This window comes from Protopterus annectens, chromosome 7.part1 (genome assembly GCF_019279795.1).
Source record: "Protopterus annectens isolate FY-2018-M chromosome 7.part1, PAN1.0, whole genome shotgun sequence".
Taxonomy (NCBI): Eukaryota; Metazoa; Chordata; order Ceratodontiformes; family Protopteridae; genus Protopterus; species Protopterus annectens.
Window position 1 is genome coordinate 164,425,894 of NC_056740.1, and position 24,562 is coordinate 164,450,455.

At 37.4% G+C, this 24,562-nt stretch overlaps 1 protein-coding gene across 2 annotated transcripts in view; it reads left to right on the forward strand.

Annotated features, from left to right (window-relative positions):
- FGD5 (FYVE, RhoGEF and PH domain containing 5) overlaps positions 1-24,562 on the forward strand; it is a 1,722,626-nt gene that overhangs the window by 1,559,112 nt on the left and 138,952 nt on the right. Inside the window, exon 16 of one of the 2 annotated variants that reach the window (XM_044078611.1) lies at positions 11,627-11,764. The exons of the other annotated variant lie outside the window; for it this stretch is intronic. Coding sequence (XP_043934546.1) covers positions 11,627-11,764 — 138 coding nt within the window. The remainder of the gene's footprint in view (positions 1-11,626; positions 11,765-24,562) is intronic. 2 annotated transcript variants of the gene reach the window in all.

Here is a 24,562-nt window from a genome sequence, read left to right on the forward strand (position 1 = left end):
TTGTCTGCTCTCTCCAATCCCTAGACTTTTCAGATCCTTGTAATTTTTTTATGATAATGATGATCCCTAAGGAGCTTACTTCTTTCAGAAATGCCTGTGGTCCTGGACAAATCTGATCCAGTGTTAACATTATATGTTATGGGCAGTGCTGAACTGCCTAGAATGAAAAGTTTAGCCAGACTGTATGCTTGGTGGCCTGGTATGGGTCATCATTTAGAAAAAGAAATAAAGGGGTGTAAATAATGGCGTGTGATGAATGATGAGCAAACAGTAAACAGCCACTGAATTCACATTTACATCCTCAGGAATGGCCTAAGAACCCATGGTCTTGACTGCATATGGGATGCAGTGATCAGTACTTTGGAAAATTATATTTAGTTTTAATATAGGCTTATTCAAAGTAGATCAACATGTATATATTGAATTTTGCTATTAAACATACAGTTGCAAAAATCTTAAGCAAAGTTTTAGCTTGCATCATATCCTGGAACTGCTACTGTCTGATCATGGAGAGGAACATAAGAACAATACTAGGCAAGCAACCAAATGGACCATAAGATGCCTAACCCTATACCCCTATAAGAAGATGCACTTAAAGTTTTTGCCTCCCTTTTCAAGCATTTGATAGTGCTCTCACCCCCCAAATTTTGCAGGGCTGTACATGGCAATTACAGGTGTTAATTTGTGTCTACCCATCCAGTCATGAAGACTGGCCATAAAGTAACAAAGTGGTACTTTGTTTGACCTGTAGTGGTAAATTATTCCAAAGTCTGAAAATACATTGAGACGGAAACCTGTCCCTCTAGTCAGTCTTGTTTATTAGCTGATATAAAGTTAGGTCCCTAGTGCAGGTGTTTGAAGAGCCACTGGTTTTCTGAACAAATATGAGGTCTAATAGGACTGGGTCTTTCAAGGCTCAAAAAGTGAAATGCAAGTCATCTTGGAGTCCAATAAGACACTGAGTTTAAGGAGAGTCACGCTAATCTGTCAGGATAGTTGAAGGATTTAAGGCCATTAATGTTCTTGGTTAGAAAATTTTGGGGCCTGTCTACTTGAGCGATATGCTTGGATTTATACCTGACAAAGAAGGCACTGTATTTGATGATGGGTCTGGTAAGGGAGGTATACAGTGATAGGATGACTTCTCTGGAGATTGAAAATAGTTGGAAAATGAACCAGTTAGAAGGATTTTGTGACTGGTGTAAAAATGATGATCAAATGAGAAAGTTGCCATGGAGGTACCCAGATCTTTTATGACCATATCTGCCTGAAGAGGAGTACCATTTATATGAGCTGTGAGCAGCTTTTTTTTAAATCAAATGCTACTACAGTGTACTTTTTTCCATTAAGCTTATTGCACTGCATATATGCATATCCAATTTTATTCAGAGCATGCACTAGCAAGTTTCATTATCTGGAACCCGTTGGATAGCAAATCTGCAATCAAATAGGCAATGTAGGGGATTATGTTGTTTGTCTAATTTTTTAATACCACCAGTATCAGAAATAGTGTCAAAAGCCTTGGCCAGTCAAACTAAGTCACATGCATGGAGTGATCACTGTCCACAGCCTTTGTAACCTTTTCAAAGAATCTTACTAAGTTCAAAAGACAGGACCAGTACTTCACAAAAGTGAATGAGTGGGGTATAGATCAATTAAGCTGTCTGTATCTGCATAAATATGTTTTGCTATGATACATTTCATGGCTTTAATATAAGGCTGGTAAGGCTGATTGGCCTTATGTTGATAGAAGGGCCACCCTTGTGCAGAGGAATCACAGTGGCTGTTCTCCAGGCATCAGGCACAAACCCTGCAGATAGCCTAAGATTGAATAGTTTAATTAGGGGCTCAGATAATACATACTTGGTACTAATGAGAATGCAGCTGGGTATGCTGTCCTGCCCCTTGGAAGTAATATTTTTATACTTTCACAGGCATTTTAAGAATTGCTCAAGGTGATTGCAGGGATTAACTAAATTTTCAAGAATAGTAGGTGAGGTAAAGTTGGCACCACATTTGTCTGCTGATATACTGGCCATATCCTTGAGATCTGAATGTGTAATATTATTATGGATGAGTTCAGTGCATTGTTGGACATTAATTTTCTGACTTTGTTTCCTTTAGTATCTGTAGCAATGCTAAGCTTGTACTGTGCTTTACATTCTCTAATAATCATCTTAACTTCCTTGCTGGTATGTTTCATTGTTGTCTTCAGGTGGGGGGATTAGAACGTCTTACAAGGTTATATTATTTTCCTTTTTCTGTTATGCAGCTTGCTAATATGGGAGTTCCTAATTTACCATTATATTTAAGACAGATGGGTGCTGACCTTTATATGCAATAAGTGCTGATAAAAGTCAGAGGTGAATGTGGCATCCCTCTCAGTTGGGTCCATTTGTGGGAGATTGTCAGGAATTTAGCGTAGGTCTAATACAAGGTGAAGCAGGTTTGTTTCATCACTATTTCTTCTTTTTTAGTTCAAGCTGATTTCACTACAGCTGCCAACAGCTTTAAATCTAATGAAACTTCCTAGGAAACTGGAAGTAGTAAACTCAACATTTTGAACTGTATTTTACTGTGAGTGAATTTGCTAATAAACTATTTCACATACAGAGTGCATGTCATATGATAGGAAGCAATTAATCAATTAATTTAAGCTGTTGTCTATTCTAGAATATAGAAGTACTCCCCTATAATCCATTGGTTTGTCTGCAGTACAGTTACATATGGGCACACACTTAAAATCCAAGCTACCAACATCATTTATTTATTTAGTTATTTGCTTTGATTACTGGGAAAGTCTGACTGAATAGAAGTCCATTTTCAGCTCCAAATTATTACAAAATATTTTAAGAACAATAATGTTACAATCTTCAAAAATAAAACAAAACATCTGCCGTTTAAATAATTATATCATATTAGTGATAATTTAAAAACGTAGGTTAAGTCAGTCATCTTTTTGTTACCAGCCAATAAGCAGACTTCTTTTGTGGAGGGCTTATAATCACTTCCTTGGATCATCCAAGACTGTCTGATGAAGTTTACTATTGAGTACATGAAAAGCACTTAACACATTACAAGTTGTAGCGGTCTCTTTTCCTGGAATTGCCTTTGTGTGTTTCTACGAGTCTGTTTAGTTTTTGTTTTATCATCCAAGACTGAGTCACATTACCTTAAGGTGACAGTTGCTAGTGTTTTGTTTTCTGTTTCACACTGGAATGAGATTGTAGTCATCTCAGCAAGTTGTGGGTGGTCTGCGGTCTGCACATCATGGAAATTTAGGTGTTACTTTGCCTGACTGTGATTGGTCTTTTCCTGATGTACAGTGGTCTTAGAGTGATAATAATAAAGTAAGGTGGAATAGGGGGCAAGGTCCCCCAGACTGTGGGAAGCAGAGGGCCTGCCTCCCGTAAAAAATTACTCCTTATTTGTGACACATTTGCTTATAATGTAATGAGTATGAATGCATACTTTTCAAAAAATGTGAGCACTGAGGCTGTGATTTACAAGGTGCTGTGTCAAGCTAAAAAGATACAAGTAGCTGTACTGGAAATGTGAAAGCTTTGCTACAAAAAATGTGGCATAAGGAGTTTTACTTCTGACAAATCTGCAGAGTAACTTCCTTTTCTGTAGTAACGTGAAATTGTTAGTGTGAAAGTGTGAGAGTTCAATATCAAGGTATACATGTCAAAACTGTAGACTGTATGATTCTCAGTACAAAAAATGCCCATTTTCTTATCTGGTTCAAGGCCAAGATAATAAAAGTTTATATGATGAAATGTTGACCTCTGCAGAAATTACCATCATTGGGATTAGTTGTTCTGTTATTAGAATTTATGCAGTTGATTAGTAGTCAAAGTAGAACAAAGCATTTCAAAGATTTGTTGTCCACTTTTGAGCCTGAAAGTTGACATTGTTACCTTCATAGAAAGAATGACAGTTCCTTGACAGTAAGTTACATCAAAAATCTGCAGCTGGGAATGATGCTAAACAGAATGAGGCTGAGCTTTTATTTGACTTTTAAACCATTTCTTTCATCTGATAATAAAGTTACTTGTGGTCAATAAGATAATCATTCCAACAAGTGCTAATATACGCAAGGTATGGTCTGTATAAGACATGTTTATTCTATGTAATAGAAGTGTATTTTGGAACACTATATTTAAGAATATCAGATTAAATTGTTGCTTACTTCACAGGAAAACACAGAGCAGTCACAGTGATTGTGTGCAACACATGTAAAAAGTATAAAACAAACTTTTAAAGAAGGATGCCATCTAGAATAATATGATTAACAGTGTGTATTTCTTTAAGGAAGCTGGAGTTACTGTGAGTATGTCTGTATGTGATCTTTTTCTCAGACTTAGACCTCAGTTAAGTGCCATGCTGTTTAGTCCTGTGTATAGGTTCATAGGAGGTTACTAGGCTAGCAACCCTAGAGCCTTTAAAAGCCTAGCCATGTTAATCCCAAGTATCCCCATTTGCTTTTTTTGGGTAGTTTGCAGAAGGAATTTATGAAGAGAGCTGGTCTGTGGTTAACATTGGCTACCCCTGTCCATGAGGGACATGACAGCCACCCTAGTGGTGAATTTGCAGTCTCCCATCCAACTATCCAGGTTATGTTTAAACAGAGTCAGTGAGGAGCTCTGTTTTATGTGAATAGGAAGTCTATTCCAGAGAAGCAGCAGTCTCTGGGAGACGTATCTGTCTTTCCAGCATGTTCTGCTAATGTCACAAGCTAGTTTGAGATCACTAGAACAAGTGACTTTTGTGCCATTTGACTTCCAGATGTGCAGCATTTCCATTAGGGCAGGGTTGGAGATTGCCCTATAGGCCAGGCATAAGTCACCTCTCAGCAGCCTGTAAGATACAGAGCAAACTGACAGGGTTTTCAGCCTGTCCATGTAGGTCATGGTTTGGAGACCCTGTATTTTCTTAGTGAGAAGCCTCTGAGGTCTCTCCAGCTGCTGCAGGTGTCTGGTGAGGTACATGCAAAAAGGTGCATTATACTCTATTAGTGGTCTAATGAGGGTCGAGTACAGTGGAGTTGTAACATTCTTTGACCAGGATGCTATGCCCTTGCTTATGAGGAGCACTACATAGAAGGTTTTCCTTACCACTGTGGAAACATGGTGGTCAAAGTTCAGATTGTTATCAACCTGTGTTCACAAGTCTCTTACCGCTGGACTGGAACTCCGGGAGGTGCTGTCAATGTTATAATTTGTAGGGAATTCCATTTTGTCAAAGGGAATAAAAATTATTATTTTTTTTTTGCATTTAGTTTTAGACCATAGCTTTGGGACCCATCATTTGTTTGTGTAAGCCCTTTTTGTAATATGTTGACATCATTAGTGGACTCAGGTATTGCTCCCAGTTTGCAATCATCAGAAAACTTGGTGAGCCAAATGCCATCTACTTTGGCCTGGACTTCTGAGAAATAGATGCCAAACAGTAAGGGGCCCAGCACAGACCCCTGTAGTACTCCACTGGTGATGGGTCTAATGGTGGAGGGGGAGTCACCAATTTTGACAGTGTGTTCTGTCAGTGAACCAGTTGGCTACCCATCTAGTAATGTAAGAATTAATCCCTATTTGGGAGAGCTTCTCAATGGTGCCAGAGTGGGGAATTGTGTTGAAGGCCTTGACAAGGTTGAGATGGCCTGTGTGCACTGCCTTAACTTTGTCCATGGCTTTGGAGAAATTCTCAAAAGAAGTCTACCAGGTTTAATAAACATGATCTACCCTTAACAAAGCCAAACTGAGCAGGGTCCAGTGTTTGAATGTTGCCTATGTCCCTTTTGATAAAATCCATGATAATTCTTTCCATGGCCTGCAGATGAGGATGGTTAGACTTATGGGTCTGTAGTTCCCAGGGTCAGTTGATGGCCTCCCTTTGTGCAAGGGGATTGTTGTTGCAGTTCTCCATTCTGCAGAAACATAGCCAGTCCTCAAGCTATGATTAAAGAGAATGCCAAATGGGTCCACTAGGTCTTGTTTCAGATTATTTAGCAAACAACCTGGAATATTATCTGGTCCTACTGAAGCTGCATTTTTGACTTCGGTGAGTGCTAAGATTACCTATTATCTATAGATACTAGGCAGAGGGCTGGTGTCAGGTATGATTTGGGATATAGTAGGTGAAGTTTGCACTGAATCTGTCAACTAGCAGGCTGGCAATATCTTTTGGTGTAGTATGAATGATCCCATCTATAACCAGTTTGGCAAATAGCTGGGCATTCCCTTTTACTCTTCGGACATAGCTGAAGAATGCCTTATGATTAGCCGTGGCTAGGGATGCAATTTTAGTTTTATAATTTGGTTTAGAAGACTTTATCAATTTCTGATTCTCTTGTTTAGGTTTAAGGGAGAACTATTCCTCTGCAGAGTGATATCCCTCTTGCTTTTGGACAACAGTTTCTTCCTCTTATTATATCATCTGTTTATACTTGAAGACCACCATGGGGGCTTGTTTTTATGGGAAGACCTAGTTTTGATTTGGTCAGGTACAGCAAAGTTTATTCAGTCACTTAAGTGCTTATACAGGACATTTGCATACAGTTCTGCATAATGATCATTGATGTCTGCGATTGCTGGTGGTATGAAGCTTTTTATACCATCACTTAGTAGGCTGTAGTTAGCTTTGGTAAAGTTTTTTTTATAATTTTTGTTCATTGTGAGGGTGTCAGTTCCAGTTACTTCAAATGAGACTGATTTGTGGTCTGACCTAACCAGGGTGGGCATCACACATAGGGAAGTACAGTGAGCCCCCCCCCCCCATGTTGGTGAGTACTACATCCAGAACATTAGAGCCTCTAGTGAGGGTACAAACTATCTATTCCAGAGCATTTGTGTTAACAAATTCCAGGAACCTCTGGGTGAGCATGTTTTTGCTTCTGTACGTCCCCCAGTCTATGGAAGGATAGCTGAAATCTCCCATGACTAAGGTGTTGGGCTGTATGGGAGGGATTCCAGTAAATCGAGTTAGGGAATGTGCTTATCCTGGTTCATGGTGGGGGATCTATAGCTAGCAATGATGAGGTATGGTACTTTCCCATTAATTAATTGGACATGGAGCAGTTTGAGAGAGTCATACTGACTGACCAGTCTCGAAGTGTATTTGGTTTTAATGAAGATGGATATACCTCCACCTTTGGCTCCTTCATGCTTATTTTGAGGTCTGAATGTGTGGAAGGCATTGTAGTGTTGCACAGTCAGAGTGCTTTCAGTGGTTGTGAACAATGTCTAGGTAACTGCACAGATGTCCGCATCCTGCAAGGAGAAGAGTTTTTCCAGGGAGTGCAGTTAAGTGTTTAAACTCCTAACATTAAGCAGCATGACCATGACTTTGTCTTGATTAGATTTTGTTACATTGGACAATTTGTTGTTTTGACATTTCCTAAAAAAGGCACTAAGGGGGAGGCAACAGCCTTTGCCAGTATCTGAAAGCCTGGGGGGTGGGCAGGTGCAGATCGTCTCTAGCAAAGCAGCAAGGTCTGTCTACAATATCCTCCCAGGCTGACAGATACTGGATCCCCTAGGACTGACACCAGAAGTTGAACCAATTGCTGAAGTCAATATTTTTTTGTTTGTATTGTGGCATCATCCTGGGTGAGGGTAGGATACTGCTTAAGACTAGGGACATACCTGTCTGGGACACATAATCAGAGAATTCCGTCATGTCTCTCTTCATATAGTCCCGAGAGGTACTTCTTTTTTTCAAAACAGGTTTATTGTTTTAACATATAAGAGAAATATCATAACAATTTTATACAAGTAATTAAAAATAGGTATTATTATAATATTCAACAAAACAACTAAAGTATTTACAAAGACATCCACTACAATCAGATCAATTAATTAAACTAAAATACCGTGCTATTGAAATTAGAATTTTTTTAACAAATTTTGTAAATTATCCCATACAATATAATATGATGTTTTTCTAGTTGTTCTCATTCTAATTGTGCTTATTTCCATATGGCACATTATATTCATAACATTTTTAAATTCATTGAACGAAGGAGGTGTATCTGAAATCCAATTTCTAGTTATTATTTTCCTGGCCACTGCTAGGATAGACCATAACAAGGGAAGCTTAATCTTTTAACACATTGAGGTACAGGTGTGTTGAATAATATAAGAGACTTAGAAATAATGAAATTATCTGTAAAAGAGCCTGCAAAAATTCATTAATTGACTTCCAGTATTCTTTCAACTTCATACAGTCATAAAACATATGAGCCCAGTCAACATTAATTTCTACATTACATCTCTTACATAGATTATCTTTATTATTTATTTTATTCATCATCAAAGGTGTATAAAAAGATCTATGTAAAAATTTCCATGTATAAAGTCTCCAGACAATGGAAGATGTAGTTCTATAAGCAGATTCCAATATATATTGTTTATCTTGTTGAGTTGGTGGGTCCCCATTAATAGAGGTGAAATAATTCCAGTATGAATCTAACCGAGAGGTACTTCTCAAGTCATTCACTCCAATGTGGACTATGACAGAGTCATAATGGTACTTCTTGTTGTGTGACTTGAGTTCATGCGTGATTTGTCAGATCCTGGCACCTGATAGGCAGCTGACCATGACCTTCTCGTTGTCCAGTCTGGTGAGGGAGCCATCTGATGGAGTCACCTGTGATCAAGACATATGAGCCTCTTCAACCAGTTTTATCAGTACACACACTGTCTTTTGGATACAGATACAATGCTACAATGTGCTCTGGTTTCTCTGAAAGCCCACAAGCCTACCAAGATTTTTTAGGTAAAAAATGATGATGAAACCTTGAAATAGTAAACTATGTTATCCTATTCTTGTACAAGTATAAAGTGGATGAGTTCAAGTTTGTCAAGTTTGCCGTTCCCAGTTGACAACTCCCCAAACATTGTTTTGCATTGGAAGCTAATGGATGCATGGCTTCTATTTGTGCGTCAGCAGTGATTCAACGTTTTTGGTTTATTTTTTTCTCCACAATTGTGCAACTATGGAGCTAGTATATATAAATAAAAGAATTATGGGTCACAAATCCCCCCTCCCCTCCCACACACACGCAAACAAACACACACACACATACACACACACACACACACACACACACACACACACACACACACACACTGACACACAGCAGGCAAACAGAGGCTTGCCTAATGTAAAAACTTGTTTTAATGTTACTTTTGTATGATTGCAACTTTAGTTGAATTGTTCCATCTGTTTGTAGCTGCAGACAGTTTCCTGTTGACAGTACATAGGATATCTGGTAATGTAATATTTGATTACTTATGAATGTTTTACAGTGAAATGTGTAAAGACTGCAGTCATCAAAATACAAAAAACAAAGTTTTGCCTGTAGTAAAATCACAGTGCTTTAGGGAGTTCTTAGCATAAAAAGGGTGTAGTATTTGGCTGTTAAAGTTTTAGTGTATCTGATGTCTTGTTAGTACACACTGTGAATATTAAACATTATACCATGATATACATTTGATTTTCACCCCCTCCCACCCTCAAGTCATTTTTGCTCAGCTACTCTGCAAGACTGCATCTAGAAAGAAGTTTTATTCTATACTTAGCCATGAACACTGATTTTATGCTGAAGTTTGTATTTCTTATTAAAGCTGTAAGCCATTTTAAGGTGTTTGAAGCTTATGTCAATATATTATAAAAAAAGTGTATAAATGGTTGGTAGCATCTGAAGCTTTTTCATATTAGTGCTGCAGAAGATGAGACATCTACAGACATGAAGCAGTAGAAAAAAAAAAAAATTCTTCAGAAATGCCTATTAGATGCTGTACATTGCTTCTCCAGGACAAGAATGGCTTCGCCTTCTCGATAGTGGCAAGGCACTTTTTTTCTGGTCAGTCTTCTTGAAGATTGTTTTTAGCAGCTCATTAATCAGATATATTCTGAGACTACAATCTTGCCCTGTCTGCAATTTATTGGGATTAATAAATCATGTTAATATTGACATGCAGGTTTTGGTTTCATGCTGATGAAAAGCAGTTTTAATGGTATCACTGTTAGCCCAGATGGTCTTATGTACAATTCTGAGTGCGATGCATACTTAATGAAGGGAGAGGAAGCAGGGACTTTGAGAATCATACTGTCCTTTACACTTGTCACCTAAGTTTTGTTTTGCTAGGTCGTAATTGTCTTAGGCTTTTTGTCCTGTTTTCGACTAAAGTGAGTGCATCAGCTATTTATGTGTGTGTGTGTGTGTGTGTGTGTGTGTGTGTGTGTGTGTGTGTGTGTGTGTGTGTATCCATTCTTCAGCCCTCACCAAGGTGCCTAGTTAAGATTGTTGATGTTATCTGTCCCTGTTCCCCACTCTTGGTACTTCCTTGATTCCCAGATTATCATATACCTTGTTTTACTGTTAAGAGAGAATTGGATGGGAGATGTTCTTAGTGTGTTCTAATTTGTTAGTGATGCACCAAATGTGTCAGGCCCAGAAACTGAGGACCTGCACAGTAGCATTCACTGCTCTACAAAGGCCATCATCTCGTATCACTTTATAGGGGTGGGTTGAGGGTTAGCATAATGGTTAAGGAGTTTACCTTACAGACACAAGGTTCAAGGTTTGATTCTCAGCTTCATTAAGTAAAGTTTAAAATCACCTGCAAAGGCAGCTAGCCTTGTACTTACCTATCTGTTTGACAACATCTAATCACCACTATGTCAAACCACCATTCATTGAGACAACATTGTTGAATTCTCACTTCATCAAGTGATGACATCATCGAAGTATACATCCTTGAAAAACACAGTCAGTGCTTTTATTTGCTCTCTAACATGTTTTACACTACCGGGTCATGGTGCTTGCATGCTACTGGCCAACTGTGATTTTCAGTGATGTGTACTTCGATAATGTCATCACTCAATGTAGTGAGAATTGGGAGAAGTTGTCTCAATGAATGGTGGTTCGACAAAGTGGTGATTCGATGTTGTAAAATAGTTCCATTTATTTGAGTTTGAGGATTGTCATAATGGGATCAGGGACTGGCATAATGGTTAAGGTGTTTACCTTAGAGACACAAGGTACAAGATTTCATTCTCACCCCAGGGAAGCATTGCTAAGCTCAAAAGAAAAGTTCCCCTGGGGTCATTAGCCTAATAATCACCAATAAGATAATTCAGAATTATAAAAAGCTAAGCACGCATGCTTGTGTTGGCATATACTTTATGATGCCTCCCATATTCTATTATAACTTTATAGCCTTTTTGATGTCATTGCCTGGCCACCACTTGCCGTGTGCATATTTCTTATCTTCCAGGAAACAAAGCAAACATCCTGCCTCCTTTAGTTAACCTTCTGGTAACCCGCTGTCACTACCAAGTAAAGGTCATCGGTATGAACATCATCTCTGACAAGGAATCCTCACCACCCAGATACTGGGTGACAAAATATATTGTTTGCATCCTATATGTTGGTAACTCCTTCTTTATTATGTTATCATTATTTTAATTCTTTAATTAAAATGTCAATGTATATGTGCCACAGACACTGTCTTTCTTGAGTACCAAATCACTTAAGGATTTTAACAATTGCAGAGCAAATTTATATCAACTATTTTACAGCAGCACAGAGTGATACCTATGTTGTTATGTTCTATCCCAGGCAAGAGAACCAGTGACAGTGAGTCTTGGGGATAGGCCTCCTACCTTTACACCTGTCTCTTATGCCATGATGTGTATGAACTGTGCATCAGACTTCACGCTTACCTTAAGGCGCCATCACTGCCATGCATGTGGAAAGGTAAGACCACCATACCTTCAAAATGGAATGGAAAAAGTGTGCAAGCTTTGCTAAATGCACTTTCTTATAAACAAGAATGTGCTGATGAAATGCAATCAAAACTAAATTCAATAGTTTTGTCGCAGATTCCATGGCTGTGTAGCTGCTCAAATTCCACTTCATATGTTCTGACTTTTGGTTTGCTTCTATGTCAGGTCTTTAAGGCATATCTTTGTTAGTGTTTTACATGTCTTATTTTGCAGCTCTAAAATTACCAGGTTGAATTTGCAAATCTGAGTATATGTAATATAAGGGAGACCCCTATATGCACAAACTGCAGTGAACCTGCTACTGAAAGTGATAGAGACCACTTTTTAATTATTACTGTTTGGAATGTTTTATTATGTTATCTCCCTTTAAAATGTATCTTTTCCAGAAGGAAAAAAATCTCTACAAAGAGGTTCACCTCTTCTATCTACAGGGAAGATGTTTTTATTTAAAGTGTATATCACATGGTCAGCCTATTTGAACTACATCTGGTACATGATTTGCAAGCACAGTCCCTGTGAGAAAAATATATTATTTTGGTGACCCATGTATCAGCTGAATTCCTTTTCATATCCCTCCATGTCAGATAATTTGTGTCTCATCTTAAGGACTGACATTGACGGTAGGCCTAAACTGAAATTGGTCATTAGAACACTGATCTACAGGGACAAGGATTTCATTAGTTTGGTAAGGACATCCAACAATTGCATAATTACATTAATATTTGCTGCAATGTCCATTAACATTGTCGCTATCTTGGAGGTGCAGACTTGGGTCATAAAAAACAAAGAATATATCCGTTAAACAGAGATTAACCTATGAATGACCACCTAAAGTAAAGCACACTTCCAAAAAACAGGAAACAAACTCCCATCATTCTCTGCTGTGCAATCACTAAAAATAACTACTGATTAAGTACACAGTGGAGAGTGTACAATAAAGGCAGCTTCTCCATGCATGCCACTATGGTACCTCCCCATTTTAGATGATAGGATAGATTCATAATTTAATCTGTCTGATTTTATGAGCATACTAAGAGTTTTCTGCCTTTTGCTGAAAACTGGGTACGTTTACTGAGCCAGGAGTATTTAACTGGTGTAATATCGTCTCTTCCTTTTATATTGTTATCTTCTCTTCCTATTAGGTAGTATACTTTATTTTATATTTTATAACTCCATCATTGTAGACTACTCAAATATGTTTGTCTTACTGGTAAATGATTTTGGACACACTTAATAATATCATCAGGACCTTTATAAGCATGCTTTGGTGTAATATGTGGCTGATTAAGCATTATCTTATAGTCTTTTTGTGACATTAGATATTATTTTACATTGTGCTTTGGCAATGGGTGCAATTATTTCTATGTAATTAACTTCCATATAGTCTGAAAGGGAATGTATTTCCCAGGTCCTGGATACCATTTTTTTAAGTTAAATATAATGGAGAACTGTGAGAGAAGAACAATTAAAAGCAGCATTTGTTGTTATAACAACATATTATTATCTCTAACTGGACTATGAATAATTTCTTCTAAGTTATTTTGATTAATGAATTCCAATAATAATTGCGAGTCTTTGTTTTTAGCATGGCTGTTTCCATATTCTGTCTGTGAGACTGAAGTCCCCCATAAGAATGAGGTTACTATTTTATTAAGGCAAAATTCATACTCAACAATAGTCATGGAAGGAGTTCTTTAACAGCCAGTGATGCTGAATTCAGATTTATCTGCTGTATTTTTCCCATGTAGAAGTTCTGTTTCAGGGATCTTTTTTCTAATTGTTTTACTTTTAAATAATTCTGTACAAGAATTGAGAAACCACCACCTAGTCCATTTGATCTGCATTGACAAAATGTAAAACCCAGTAAAATGACTATTGACTTAGCATCTTAAAACTAGGTTTCACTTATGGTACAGCTAACTTTATTCTCAACAGAAGGAAAGGGTTTTAGTATATATACATTTTTGTTTAAACTTCTTGTATTTAGCAAGGGCACCTTCAACTCATTTTTGTTGGATCATTTTCTGTACAGTTTTTCTTCAACAGTGTAAACAGATACCTTGATGCCAGAAAAGTCCTTTGCTCCCCAAAGTGACAGATATAATCCATCCATCTACCTACCTAGTGCAAAGAAGGCAGACTAGTCAGACGTCTCACTCAACGCTCACATGCATTAAATCCCATGGTTATGGCATTGAGTTAATAGCCACAAACTGAAGATCAGGATTTTAATTCTAAACTCAAGAGCCATTCCAGAATAAAGGAAGATTCTATGAGCTTATTCTTTATCAGTGTGATGTCCCTCCTCTGGGCCAGTGATCAAGAATCACTGACACCAGTGAGGAACGTTTACTTGGAATAAAAATAGATACACATAGTATTTCCAGATGCAGCTCTCTGTACCAAGCACAACTTCCCTTAAGAGCACACAGGAAACACACTCCCATCCTAGGACTGGGTTTCCCTCTGTCACACCAGGCCCCCAATAAGACTCCATACTGACCACAGCTGTAGAGTTGAGTCCTTACTGTGAAGCCAGTTATCTGTGTTCCTGCCCCAAATAGCTGATACACACACTCTTTGAAATTTGATTTTCACACACACGCACACACACACACACACACACACACACACACACACACACACCAGGGGCGGCTCGTGCTATTGGGCTGCAGCCCCCCCCCCCAGCTGTACAAAAGAAAGAAAAATAAAACAACAAAGAAAAAAGAAAACAATAAATAAATAAAACAACAAATGCGAGTCCTGGAAATCTCGCATGCACATTTGCGGTGTTTCCTGAGTTCAGACTGCTGCTGAACCAGTCCGGAGCTTCAATTCCCTACCCACCACCACTTGTGAAATTTTTGCCACATATTTTTGTTCTGTTCTGTTCCTCATAAAATCTGTGGTTTTCTGGATATTGAATTCACTAAATAATGACAGGCATTTGAATTTCAGATTTCATATTCTTCAGGAAGTACATGGTAACAAAAAAACTTTTATTCTAGCAATTTTCTATTTATAAGGTCAATATTTGAAATTTGTCCCTATTTTTGAGGCTGTATTCCCTCATTATTGGCTTTGTCCAGGTTTTTTGTGCTAAGAGGTTGAGAGCTATGGTTAGAACTGAATTCACTGAATATGTTTGGGGGCTGTATTCCCCCATTATTGGCTTTGTCTAGGTGCTTTGTGCTAAGAGGTTGAGAGCTATGATAAGAACTAAATTCACTAAATGATAGCCATCTAAGTTTCAGTCTACCTGTCTTTCAAGAAACAGCTGATTTGGTATAGTGGTATGTTGCTCTGACTGCAGTGCACAGGCTCCTGAATTCAAGACTTGGCAGTGAAATGCATGGCGATAACACAGCATTTTATTCTAGCAACTTTCCAAGATTATACAAGCAATGTTTAAAATGTGTCCCTAGTTTTAGGGCTTTTGTCCCCCCCTTACCCATAAATTATGGCTTTTTCCAGATTTCTTGTGCTTCAAAGTTGAGAGATACAGTTGAGTGTCAAGTGGATTTCACAATGAGCTGAGAGCTTGAAGAGAAGTTTAGTGCTGCTTATGCTGAGTCTGTTTGCATTGTTAGTAGCACAACAGGTAGTGTACTTAGTTTTGATGCAGAAGGCTGTGGGTTCTACTCCCACAGTATATAGATGCATTGTTGATACACTACTGTGTTGTACTTTTAAAGGAGGTGGATGCTGCAGTCCTGAGAATGTCCTCTTTGGTGGAGATACCTAGCAACAATGAACCTGTTATTAGTTTACCATCCATTCCCTATTGCAGTATTACTAACTTATCATTTTTTAATATAACATAGGCAATTTATTCCGCAAGTGCAACAGGCATTTTATTACTGGTGGATTGTAGAAGTTTGAGTAGACTTTTATGATGGCAATTTTCTGAACTGGGCAGTTTTGTCATTATTGATGCATGCATTTTGTTTCATTGTTTACTGGAAAAATGTTCAAAACAATACATTTAAAACGCCCTCTAACACCTGTACAGTATTATACAAGGAAGGTATATCAAAGAACACATGTATGTTTCCTGTGCAAGGGGCCTATGATTTGAAAACAGCCTAGAGTTAATCTTTATCTGCCACTGGCCAGATGAATTTTCTTTGAATGTGGGTTTCAATGCTGTTTCAATTAATGTGAGTTTCAAGGGCAGAGAAGTTTTAATGCTAAAGTCTATTTTCATTGTGAGACTGCATTGCTTTGTTTAGCAGATGTCTATTAGTGTTTGTACTGTAAAATGTAAAATAAAACTTTTAAATGAAATCCAAATCATTGTAGAAGTAAAGCAGTATGCACATTACAGTGTTTATGGTAAATGGGGCGAAATAGCAAAGTAATGGGACATTGGAATAGCTGCAGGGGGGAGGCCCCATTCAACCATGATTTTGTGAGGGGGGGAGGTGGCAAACTCAGACAGCTGCGACTGAACTATACCTCTTAACTGTCCATATTTTTGCAGAATGAATATATTTTTGCTTCTTATTTTTGGTTTGTTCCTCATAAAATTTGTGGTTTTCTGGCAAATCATTTAGGAATGATATCACTGAATAATGAAAGACATTGAGTTTCAGACTTCATACTCTTCAGAAAAATGCATGCTAAAGCAAGACCTGTTATTCTGTCAACTGTTTTAAGTTTATACAAGAGCAATTTTTAGTACTGTTTGTATGTTCCCCCTATATATTTGGCCTTGTCCAGATTTCCTGCATTAAGAGGTTGAGAGGTACTTGCAAATAAATCGCTTTATAGAATTAGGTATATCCAAACCTCTCAGCTATCCCCAATTTTGGCTCAAAATGTTGCTCTCCCCTAATAATCCCTCCGCAAAATGGCAAATTTGGAAGAAAACATGGAGAGTTTACAATTAATAAATTATTGTAATGATCAGAGTTATAGATTTCTTTTAATTTCAGAAATGCATGTATATTCTCTTATTTTGTCAGCTAAATGTAGAAGAATGACAAGTACTCCACAACAATCGAAGCAAATCACTAGATGTATGTTAAAATATACACTTTGTTCCACTAAGTAAGTGCTTTCGCATCTCCAAGGATGCTTCTTCAGACTTAAAACAGTAATAAAGCACTCCATCCATTTAAATATAGCATAATTTCAAGAAAAGACCAATCAAATGCCTATTAAAATACATGTGATAAAAATTCTTAAAGTCACAATTCTACTATAATGCTGCTCTGTAAGCACATCATCATATAAATGACATATAATAATAAAATATATATATATGTATATATATATTTTATACATATATATATATATATATATATATATATATATATATATATATATATATATAAAGGGGGCAACATGTATGTGATGAACTTCTTCATTTAAAAGACTACTAATAATACTAAATAATTTATGGAAACCTTACTTTAAACATATTAGCTTTAACTTATATACAAACATATATAATGAAAAAATACATATATATGCATTACAAGTATATATAATAATGCATTTCATTCATGGACTTAATGTTTTAGAGCTCGTAAAAATGGTTTCAATGAGACTCTATCATTCAAACCATGTCCCATGTCTGCTTGTAGCCTAACTATCCACTTCCCTTCCTCTTTCTCTGTATAATTACTTATATTACCTAACCTCTCTGTGGGGTATATAGATTTGAACACTAAGAACTTAAAACTATGAGTAGTGTCATTCTGTAGAACATGTTTAGCTATTGCATTACCTTTATTTTGTCAGCTGCTCAAGTTAACAGTACTAATATTAAAAAAGTGAGCCTTCTTTGACAGGTTCCCTGCTGTACTGTGTGGCTATTTTATATTTATGCATCATATTGTTGGTCCATTTTTCATAAAATTGTGATTTTCTGGCATATTAGTGGAAAATCATTAAAGACTGAAGTTAGAAAATAATGACAGACATTTGGGTTTCAGATTTCGTACCCTTCAGAAAATTCATACTAATGCAAGACCTACTATTCTATTATTTTTCTATGTTTATAAGAGCAATGTTTAAAAATTGTTCTTTTTGGGCCTTTGCCCCACTTCTATTTATGGCTTTGTCCAAATGTCTTGCTCTGAGACTGAGAGGTATGACAAATGTGTCAGGGCCATTATCACCATCAGCCAGAGACATTTCAAATTGTGACATACTTGTTGCACCCCACACCCCCACGTAGTGACTCTGGATGTGTCCAAGCAATGCAAGTAGCAGTTATGTGGTCTAAGTGTGCAGAGTATCCCCCCAACCAAGGTAGACACAAGTACTACAGTGGCTTTTCATCTGTCCTTGATTTTGCAGAATCTTCTGGTTTTCTGTCATATTTTTATACTGTTGATTTATGCTTCTTATTCAGAAATTCATGTTGGTGCAGTGCCTATTGCTCTGTGTTTAAGTAGCAATGCTTTAATGACCATTAGGTAAGCTTGTCTGAGACTGTAAGATGCAAGTAAGCTTTAATAAGCATGCTGTTAAAGAATTACCAACATTGAAAGCCTTTTTGTTGTTGCCATGCAGAGAATATTTACTTAACTAGATAGCGTATAAGCCTTAGGTATTGAAATGTATATGACAGTATTTGTAATAAATGACAGGATTACAGTATTTTCAAAAGTTCATTACATTTGTTGGAGACTTGCAGTCATCTTTGCAGGCTTTACCCGTAAACTAAACAGAATGCCAATCTATCATGTGTGGTCCATAACCTGTGCAGTAATCCTATAAGCAATATATCTTGATCTTGTTTGCTGTTCATTTTTTTACTTTGATCATGTTTTCTCCATGAAACAAGTAGATAGTTGTTGCCAGGCAGCAGGTCTTTTTTGGATAAGAAACATTTTTACAAGTGGGAGTACCACAGAGATTGCTACTTTCATCATGTTACTTGGTACTTTTATAAAGCTGAATATAAATTATAATTAGAACTGTAGTGCAAGGAGAAGTGGTTTGAGTTGAGTGCTGCTTGTTTTTTTATACTTGATTTTGACTGGCATTCCAGTCATGTATTTAAAAAGTAATTTATTTTTTCATACCTCACAACCTTTTTGTTTCCATCTAGATATTAAGTAAGCTGTCATGTAGCCAATGCATTGAAATATGTTTTCTTCTGCACTTCATTTTGTCTTGATTGGACACTCATAATGATGGCTTGGCACCCAGGGCAGCGTATTTAATTAAAGTCCAGTTTTTGTGGTTTTAAACACAGCCCCACCCCTTTCTAGTTGACCACACCCCTTCCCATTGGCCCACCCATTCAGCTGTCTCCTGCTGCCCCCCCCCCCCTTTGATTTGAAGTCACCAGCCACCACTGACACACACATACACACACCTGGGAAAGACAGGCACAGATTTACCAGCTAAGCCCTATCTGCCCACACTAAAGTAGATACTGCCACCAGAACACTCCAAAACCAACTACTCTAAGGCTCTATTCTCTTATACTGGGCAAAATTAATACTAATATACTGATATGAATAGTATTGTTTGACCAAAGCAGCAAGGCTTTCAGAAGTAGCCACAATGTCACCAAATAAATATAAGTACTCTCAAAGATTAAAATATTTTCTTAAAGACCAGCCACAAATATATTTAATAGTAAATAATAAAAACATGAAAATACTAAACATCAATTTACAATAAATGCCAGAGTTTCAATCATAGGACATATTAAAAATAATACAGATGGATAGATTCACACAAATACAGAAAAACAGTACTTAACTAATCTCACTATATTTTCCTGACTGATCTAAAGAATTACTATTCCCTGGTTACTTACTAAAGCAAGGCAAGATGAAGTGGGTGAGTGATCCTTCTTTGTCAGGTTTTAAAAACAGACTGCCCTGAGACTTCTATCTCATCTATTATTAAAACATAATTTCAGTGCTGGATTACAGAATGACATCACATACATCTGGTAATCTGACTTCTGGTTCCCACGCTCCCCCCTTTACTAGAAAGTGAACCAGAATCTAGCACATTTGTGTCATAATACACACACATAGAGATTTGCTAAGATGTGTTATAGGTATCTGGAAGCTATAAAACCATTTCAAAAATGTTCACCCTTCCAGGTTAGCAATTAGTTCATCCCTAAGGACAATGCAGTAGGATTCCTAGTCCTGGTTTTCACAGACAATTTGTCTCTGGCTGCAGTCAGAACTGTAAGATACAATCTTTATGGGCTAAACCAGGTAATTTAATTTCAGACTGTTTTTCAAAGTTGGACTTAGATTAACCTCTTCTCTTCTAGTATCCCCTGTTACAATATATTCATTTCAACAGTTACAATACAGTCTTATATACAGGAATATTTCTTTTCTGTCCAGCGGGACCCATTGTTGGTACATTTTAACACAAGCAGCTTTACAAATACATTTTCAACACAAGCACCTATACAAATCAGTTTGATATACAAATGACATATAATTCTTTACAAAAATCCAGCTAGCTATGCTGGCATATGTTACACATCCACTGCCCCACTTTTGCTGGCATAGCTGGCAATACTTCACATCATCACAATTAGTAAGGGTACTGGATATTTTTTCCTTAACTCTTTGCATGTCAGTGAATGGTGACCTTCTCAAATTGCTGAACCCCATGTGATCTATGAGCACGATACATGTGGCTTTGATTCAATTTAGTCTGCTAGCTGTGTCTCTTACTTTCACCCCCCCCCCCCCGGAAAGTAAGTTACAGTTACTTTGCTCCTTATAGAGATCTATGAGGTATGCATCTGTTTTACAGACTAATGAGTCACCATTCACAAGTACTTCAATCAGATTGCCTGTTTAATACATTTCTAACTTGTGCTGGAACCAGCCTAGGTTTAGAAGACCCCCCCCCCTCCTCTCTCCCAAACGTTTCTGTATTTTCTACTGTGTATAAAGCTTTGATATGATAGCTCTGAAACTATATTGCAATACAAGCTTGTTGTGTTGGGTTTAGACAGTGAGTTTGCATTTGTTTACTTGACCAATGTTCTTCAGTTATACATATATATAGAAAACTTTGGGGAGATCCTGGGAACATCAACATGTATTTTACAGGAGTATCTGCAGGCTGAACAAAGTGTTACTACAGATAGTTATGTCTACAGCTGTAATATAAATGTATTTCTCCTGCAGATACTAAAACGGTATCAACAAGCATAATGACCTCAATGATTAGGCTGTTGTTCATGTCATAATCATTAGCTATAAGGTCTTTAAAGGCAGGTTTATGCAGTACATGCATATTGTTATCCATTCCTAGCTACTGGGATGTAAATCAGTGTGCTAACCCACTTTTACAGTTCTTATTTGTATTGTGAGGTATAGATGTTATACCATTACTCTAAAAAGATAAAGTGATTAGATTACCTTACTTTACATTAGGTTAATTAATAGGTAACCATTTGAAATGTCAGAACCAACAACAACAAGTTCCAAAACATAGTGACTGAATAGCTAAAAAAACAAACTTACATATATTAAGTCCAAGAATGCAGTTTCTCAGGGTATTTCCTTTTCTCTGACGTATGGTGATCTTGGAATTAGTGTGTATAGATATATATATATATATATATATATATATATATATGTGTGTATGTATATATTCAGGGGTGGGAGAGTGCAGGGGTGCTTGCTTCCACTGAAAAAAAAAAATTTAAAGGAGAAGGGCGATGTTTAAGATTCTCTCTTCTCCTGCATTTCCGGTCATTTTTTCAGTGTTTTGGTGCTTGGCATTTCAAGTGCCAGCATTTGAATAGAGAGCCTAATTAAGAAGGTCTGGTGAAATTTACTTCACTGTTAGTATTCACATTAGATAATATTTTGTTTTGTTTTATTTTCATTTGTTGACTAAGGTAGAGTTCTGATCCCACTAAACCATTTTCAGGCTCAGTCTGAGAGTATGAAGAAGGTAATACAAAAATAATACATAATAAAAAAAATTTTTACATAACCATGTAAATTTTACAAGACTGATAAGGAATGTTAGTATCAGATTTGTTTATATGACACTGTAAAACAGAACCTGTGCACATTATATAGGTTATGTACAGTAGTTTTGAGAGATAATAAGCTTTGCAGAAATTAGGATAGTTAGAAGTTTTTTCTGATTCAATTAATGTCATGCTGCTATCTTGGGGGAAAAAATTAGCCTGCTAATTACAGGATTGGAAGCTACTTAAAATATAAACAACTGGTAGCCTGCTCCAGGCAATTAGGGGACTGTGACCCAGTCACGTCAAGTTCAAGTAACATCTCCAGTGCTAGACAAGCTGGGGAGAAGGCTTGAGAAGCTTATATAAGCTCTCCCATTCTGGGGAAGGAGCTGGGACTTCTACTGGCACATAGGTCATGTCTCCTTAGTTGCAAGCAGGCTACCATTTCAGTGGCTGGAGGGAATGAGCAAACTATCATCATGGATGTGGTGCCTGTGATGTCACACTTGCTCTGTCCAGTTAGAGATTCCTTTCTTACAACATAAAATTCCCACCACTGCCCATATAAAGGATGCCTGCCCCTTGGCTCCTACTTCACTTATAGTTGAGATAGGCGAAAGGCAATCTCAGGAATAGCAGAACATAAGGTATTTCTGTCTCTGGAGATGGAAGACCTACATGCAGGGCCATAGCAGGATTCTGCCGGACGCCCTGCCTGGACAAATAAATGAGGAGTCTGGCAGTCTTTGGGACAGCAGAACGCAAGATCATTCTCTCAATGGATAGGAAGGGTCCACCTGAAGGTTTACAGCAGTATTTGGCTGGATACCTCCCTGGAAAAAAGGAGGGGAAAGAGGAACAAATGGGCTGGTAGGGGGTATGGGTGGACATGCCTGGTATGCGCTTTATTTTAGCAGTTTACAGCTACTTTGTTGAACAGTACTAAGTACTAGCAGATGTGAAGAACAGAAGGACTAATGGATTTTAATTAATTTAAAGGATGTTCATTCACAATGTAATTTTGTACTAAAATCAATAGGACTTTGTGAAATGTAAGCGGGGGTTACTGAAGTTACTTTATATGCACAGCAGTCAGTTTTGGAGAAATTGGGTTTAGGAATACAACAGGAACAAGTTAGGTGGGCTAGAAAAAAAAGAATTACTCAAACAACATTCTTCTCTGGCAGATTTCTGAAGAAAAATGTGAACTGGTGCTCTTGTTATTTTAAATACAAATGTCAATTTATGTATCTTCTCACAATTCTCAAATAATTAACATCCCCTAGACCTCAAAAAGGTTTTATTTCTTGCCTATTCAGATAAAAAAAATGTAACCAGTCTTGCTTAACTTAGAACTTTTTAAATCAAATAAAATATTGAAAAAAAGAAGAAGAGAAATATTAGTGTACCCCTCCTCCTCAAAAAAAAAAAAGATTTGTTTACACAGCAGTCTTTATCTTTAGGAAAACTGATAAAATGAAGCAAGAAAAATACAGCAATAAAACAATGTTAGTATCAAAAAATGAAATGTGCTCATTCAAAGTGCTCTAGCAGCTTTTTAAAGAAAACCTTGAAGTAGTGTTCCATTTTCAGCTCTTCACACAATTCAGAAGCAAATGTAACTTTACCAAGAACTCACCAAACGAAATATAATCCCTTGGATTTTGAAAAAAATACTCACTGCTCACACTAATTTCCGTGTGCAGATTGTTCAATTAAAACAACAGTGAGAAAATACAGTTTAGAGACAGCTATGCCTGCAATATGAAAAACCTCATTATCAGCTCATTAGCATGTCTCTGACATGGTGCTATCTGACTTGGCTCTGCTTCTGTTTTCCCCAGAGGCCTATGCATTGTAATGACAAGGAAACCCCACCAGATATCACACACACACACACACACACACACACACACACACACACACACACACACACAAGCGTGCAAGTGCGGACACATACACATACATACTCACACGTGTGTAAGTGCTGACTTACACACCCACATACACCAGTGTCAACAACCAGTTTCCCCCACAGTCAATCATACTGAAGGAAATACCCATTCACCCACACATGCTCTCACACACACACACACACACACACACACACACACACACACACACACACACACACACACACACACACACACACACACACACACAACTTCTCTGACTTTAACTGCTCAGCAAATACTCCCATAGAAGTAAAGGAGTGATCACCATGTTTTCACAGAGGTAACTTTTCCTGCTAGAGTGAAATTTTACTCAGCTGAGTGATTTTGACTGCCATCTTTTTACAACGATCACATGTTCTTCCTAGAGTAAAAATTTACCCAGCTGCTCGAGCAAGCAAATTAGGAGCTGCCAACATTTCTGGGGAGAGCTCATAGTTAATTAGCATTAGCTATTTGCCCTGATTGGAACATTATCATGCAGCTGCAAGACCACAATCTGTGGTGAGGCCCCAGTGAGGAGAATACCTCATTGGTAGGGCAGTCACTGAATCAGAAAGGCTTAGTGCCCCTGAGAAAACTGCTGAGCTAATGCCATTGCATTGCACTAAACCTTTTTGAATTACAGTGTATTTTATTTTCTATTAATAATGCATACCAACACTAACACTAACCCTGCCCCTGCTCCTAGCTCTAGCCCTGCTCCTTACCTTAGAAAAACATTTTGTGTAAAGTTGTAACTATTATGTCTGAATGTGTGGTGGGGTTTTGGTGAATAGCTCACAAAAGGAAACTATATGATCCTTTTAAGATATTTTTTCTGTTTTTTGCAGTATGTTGATTTTTAAATCCTGGCATCAATCATCTGTATTTCAATGCT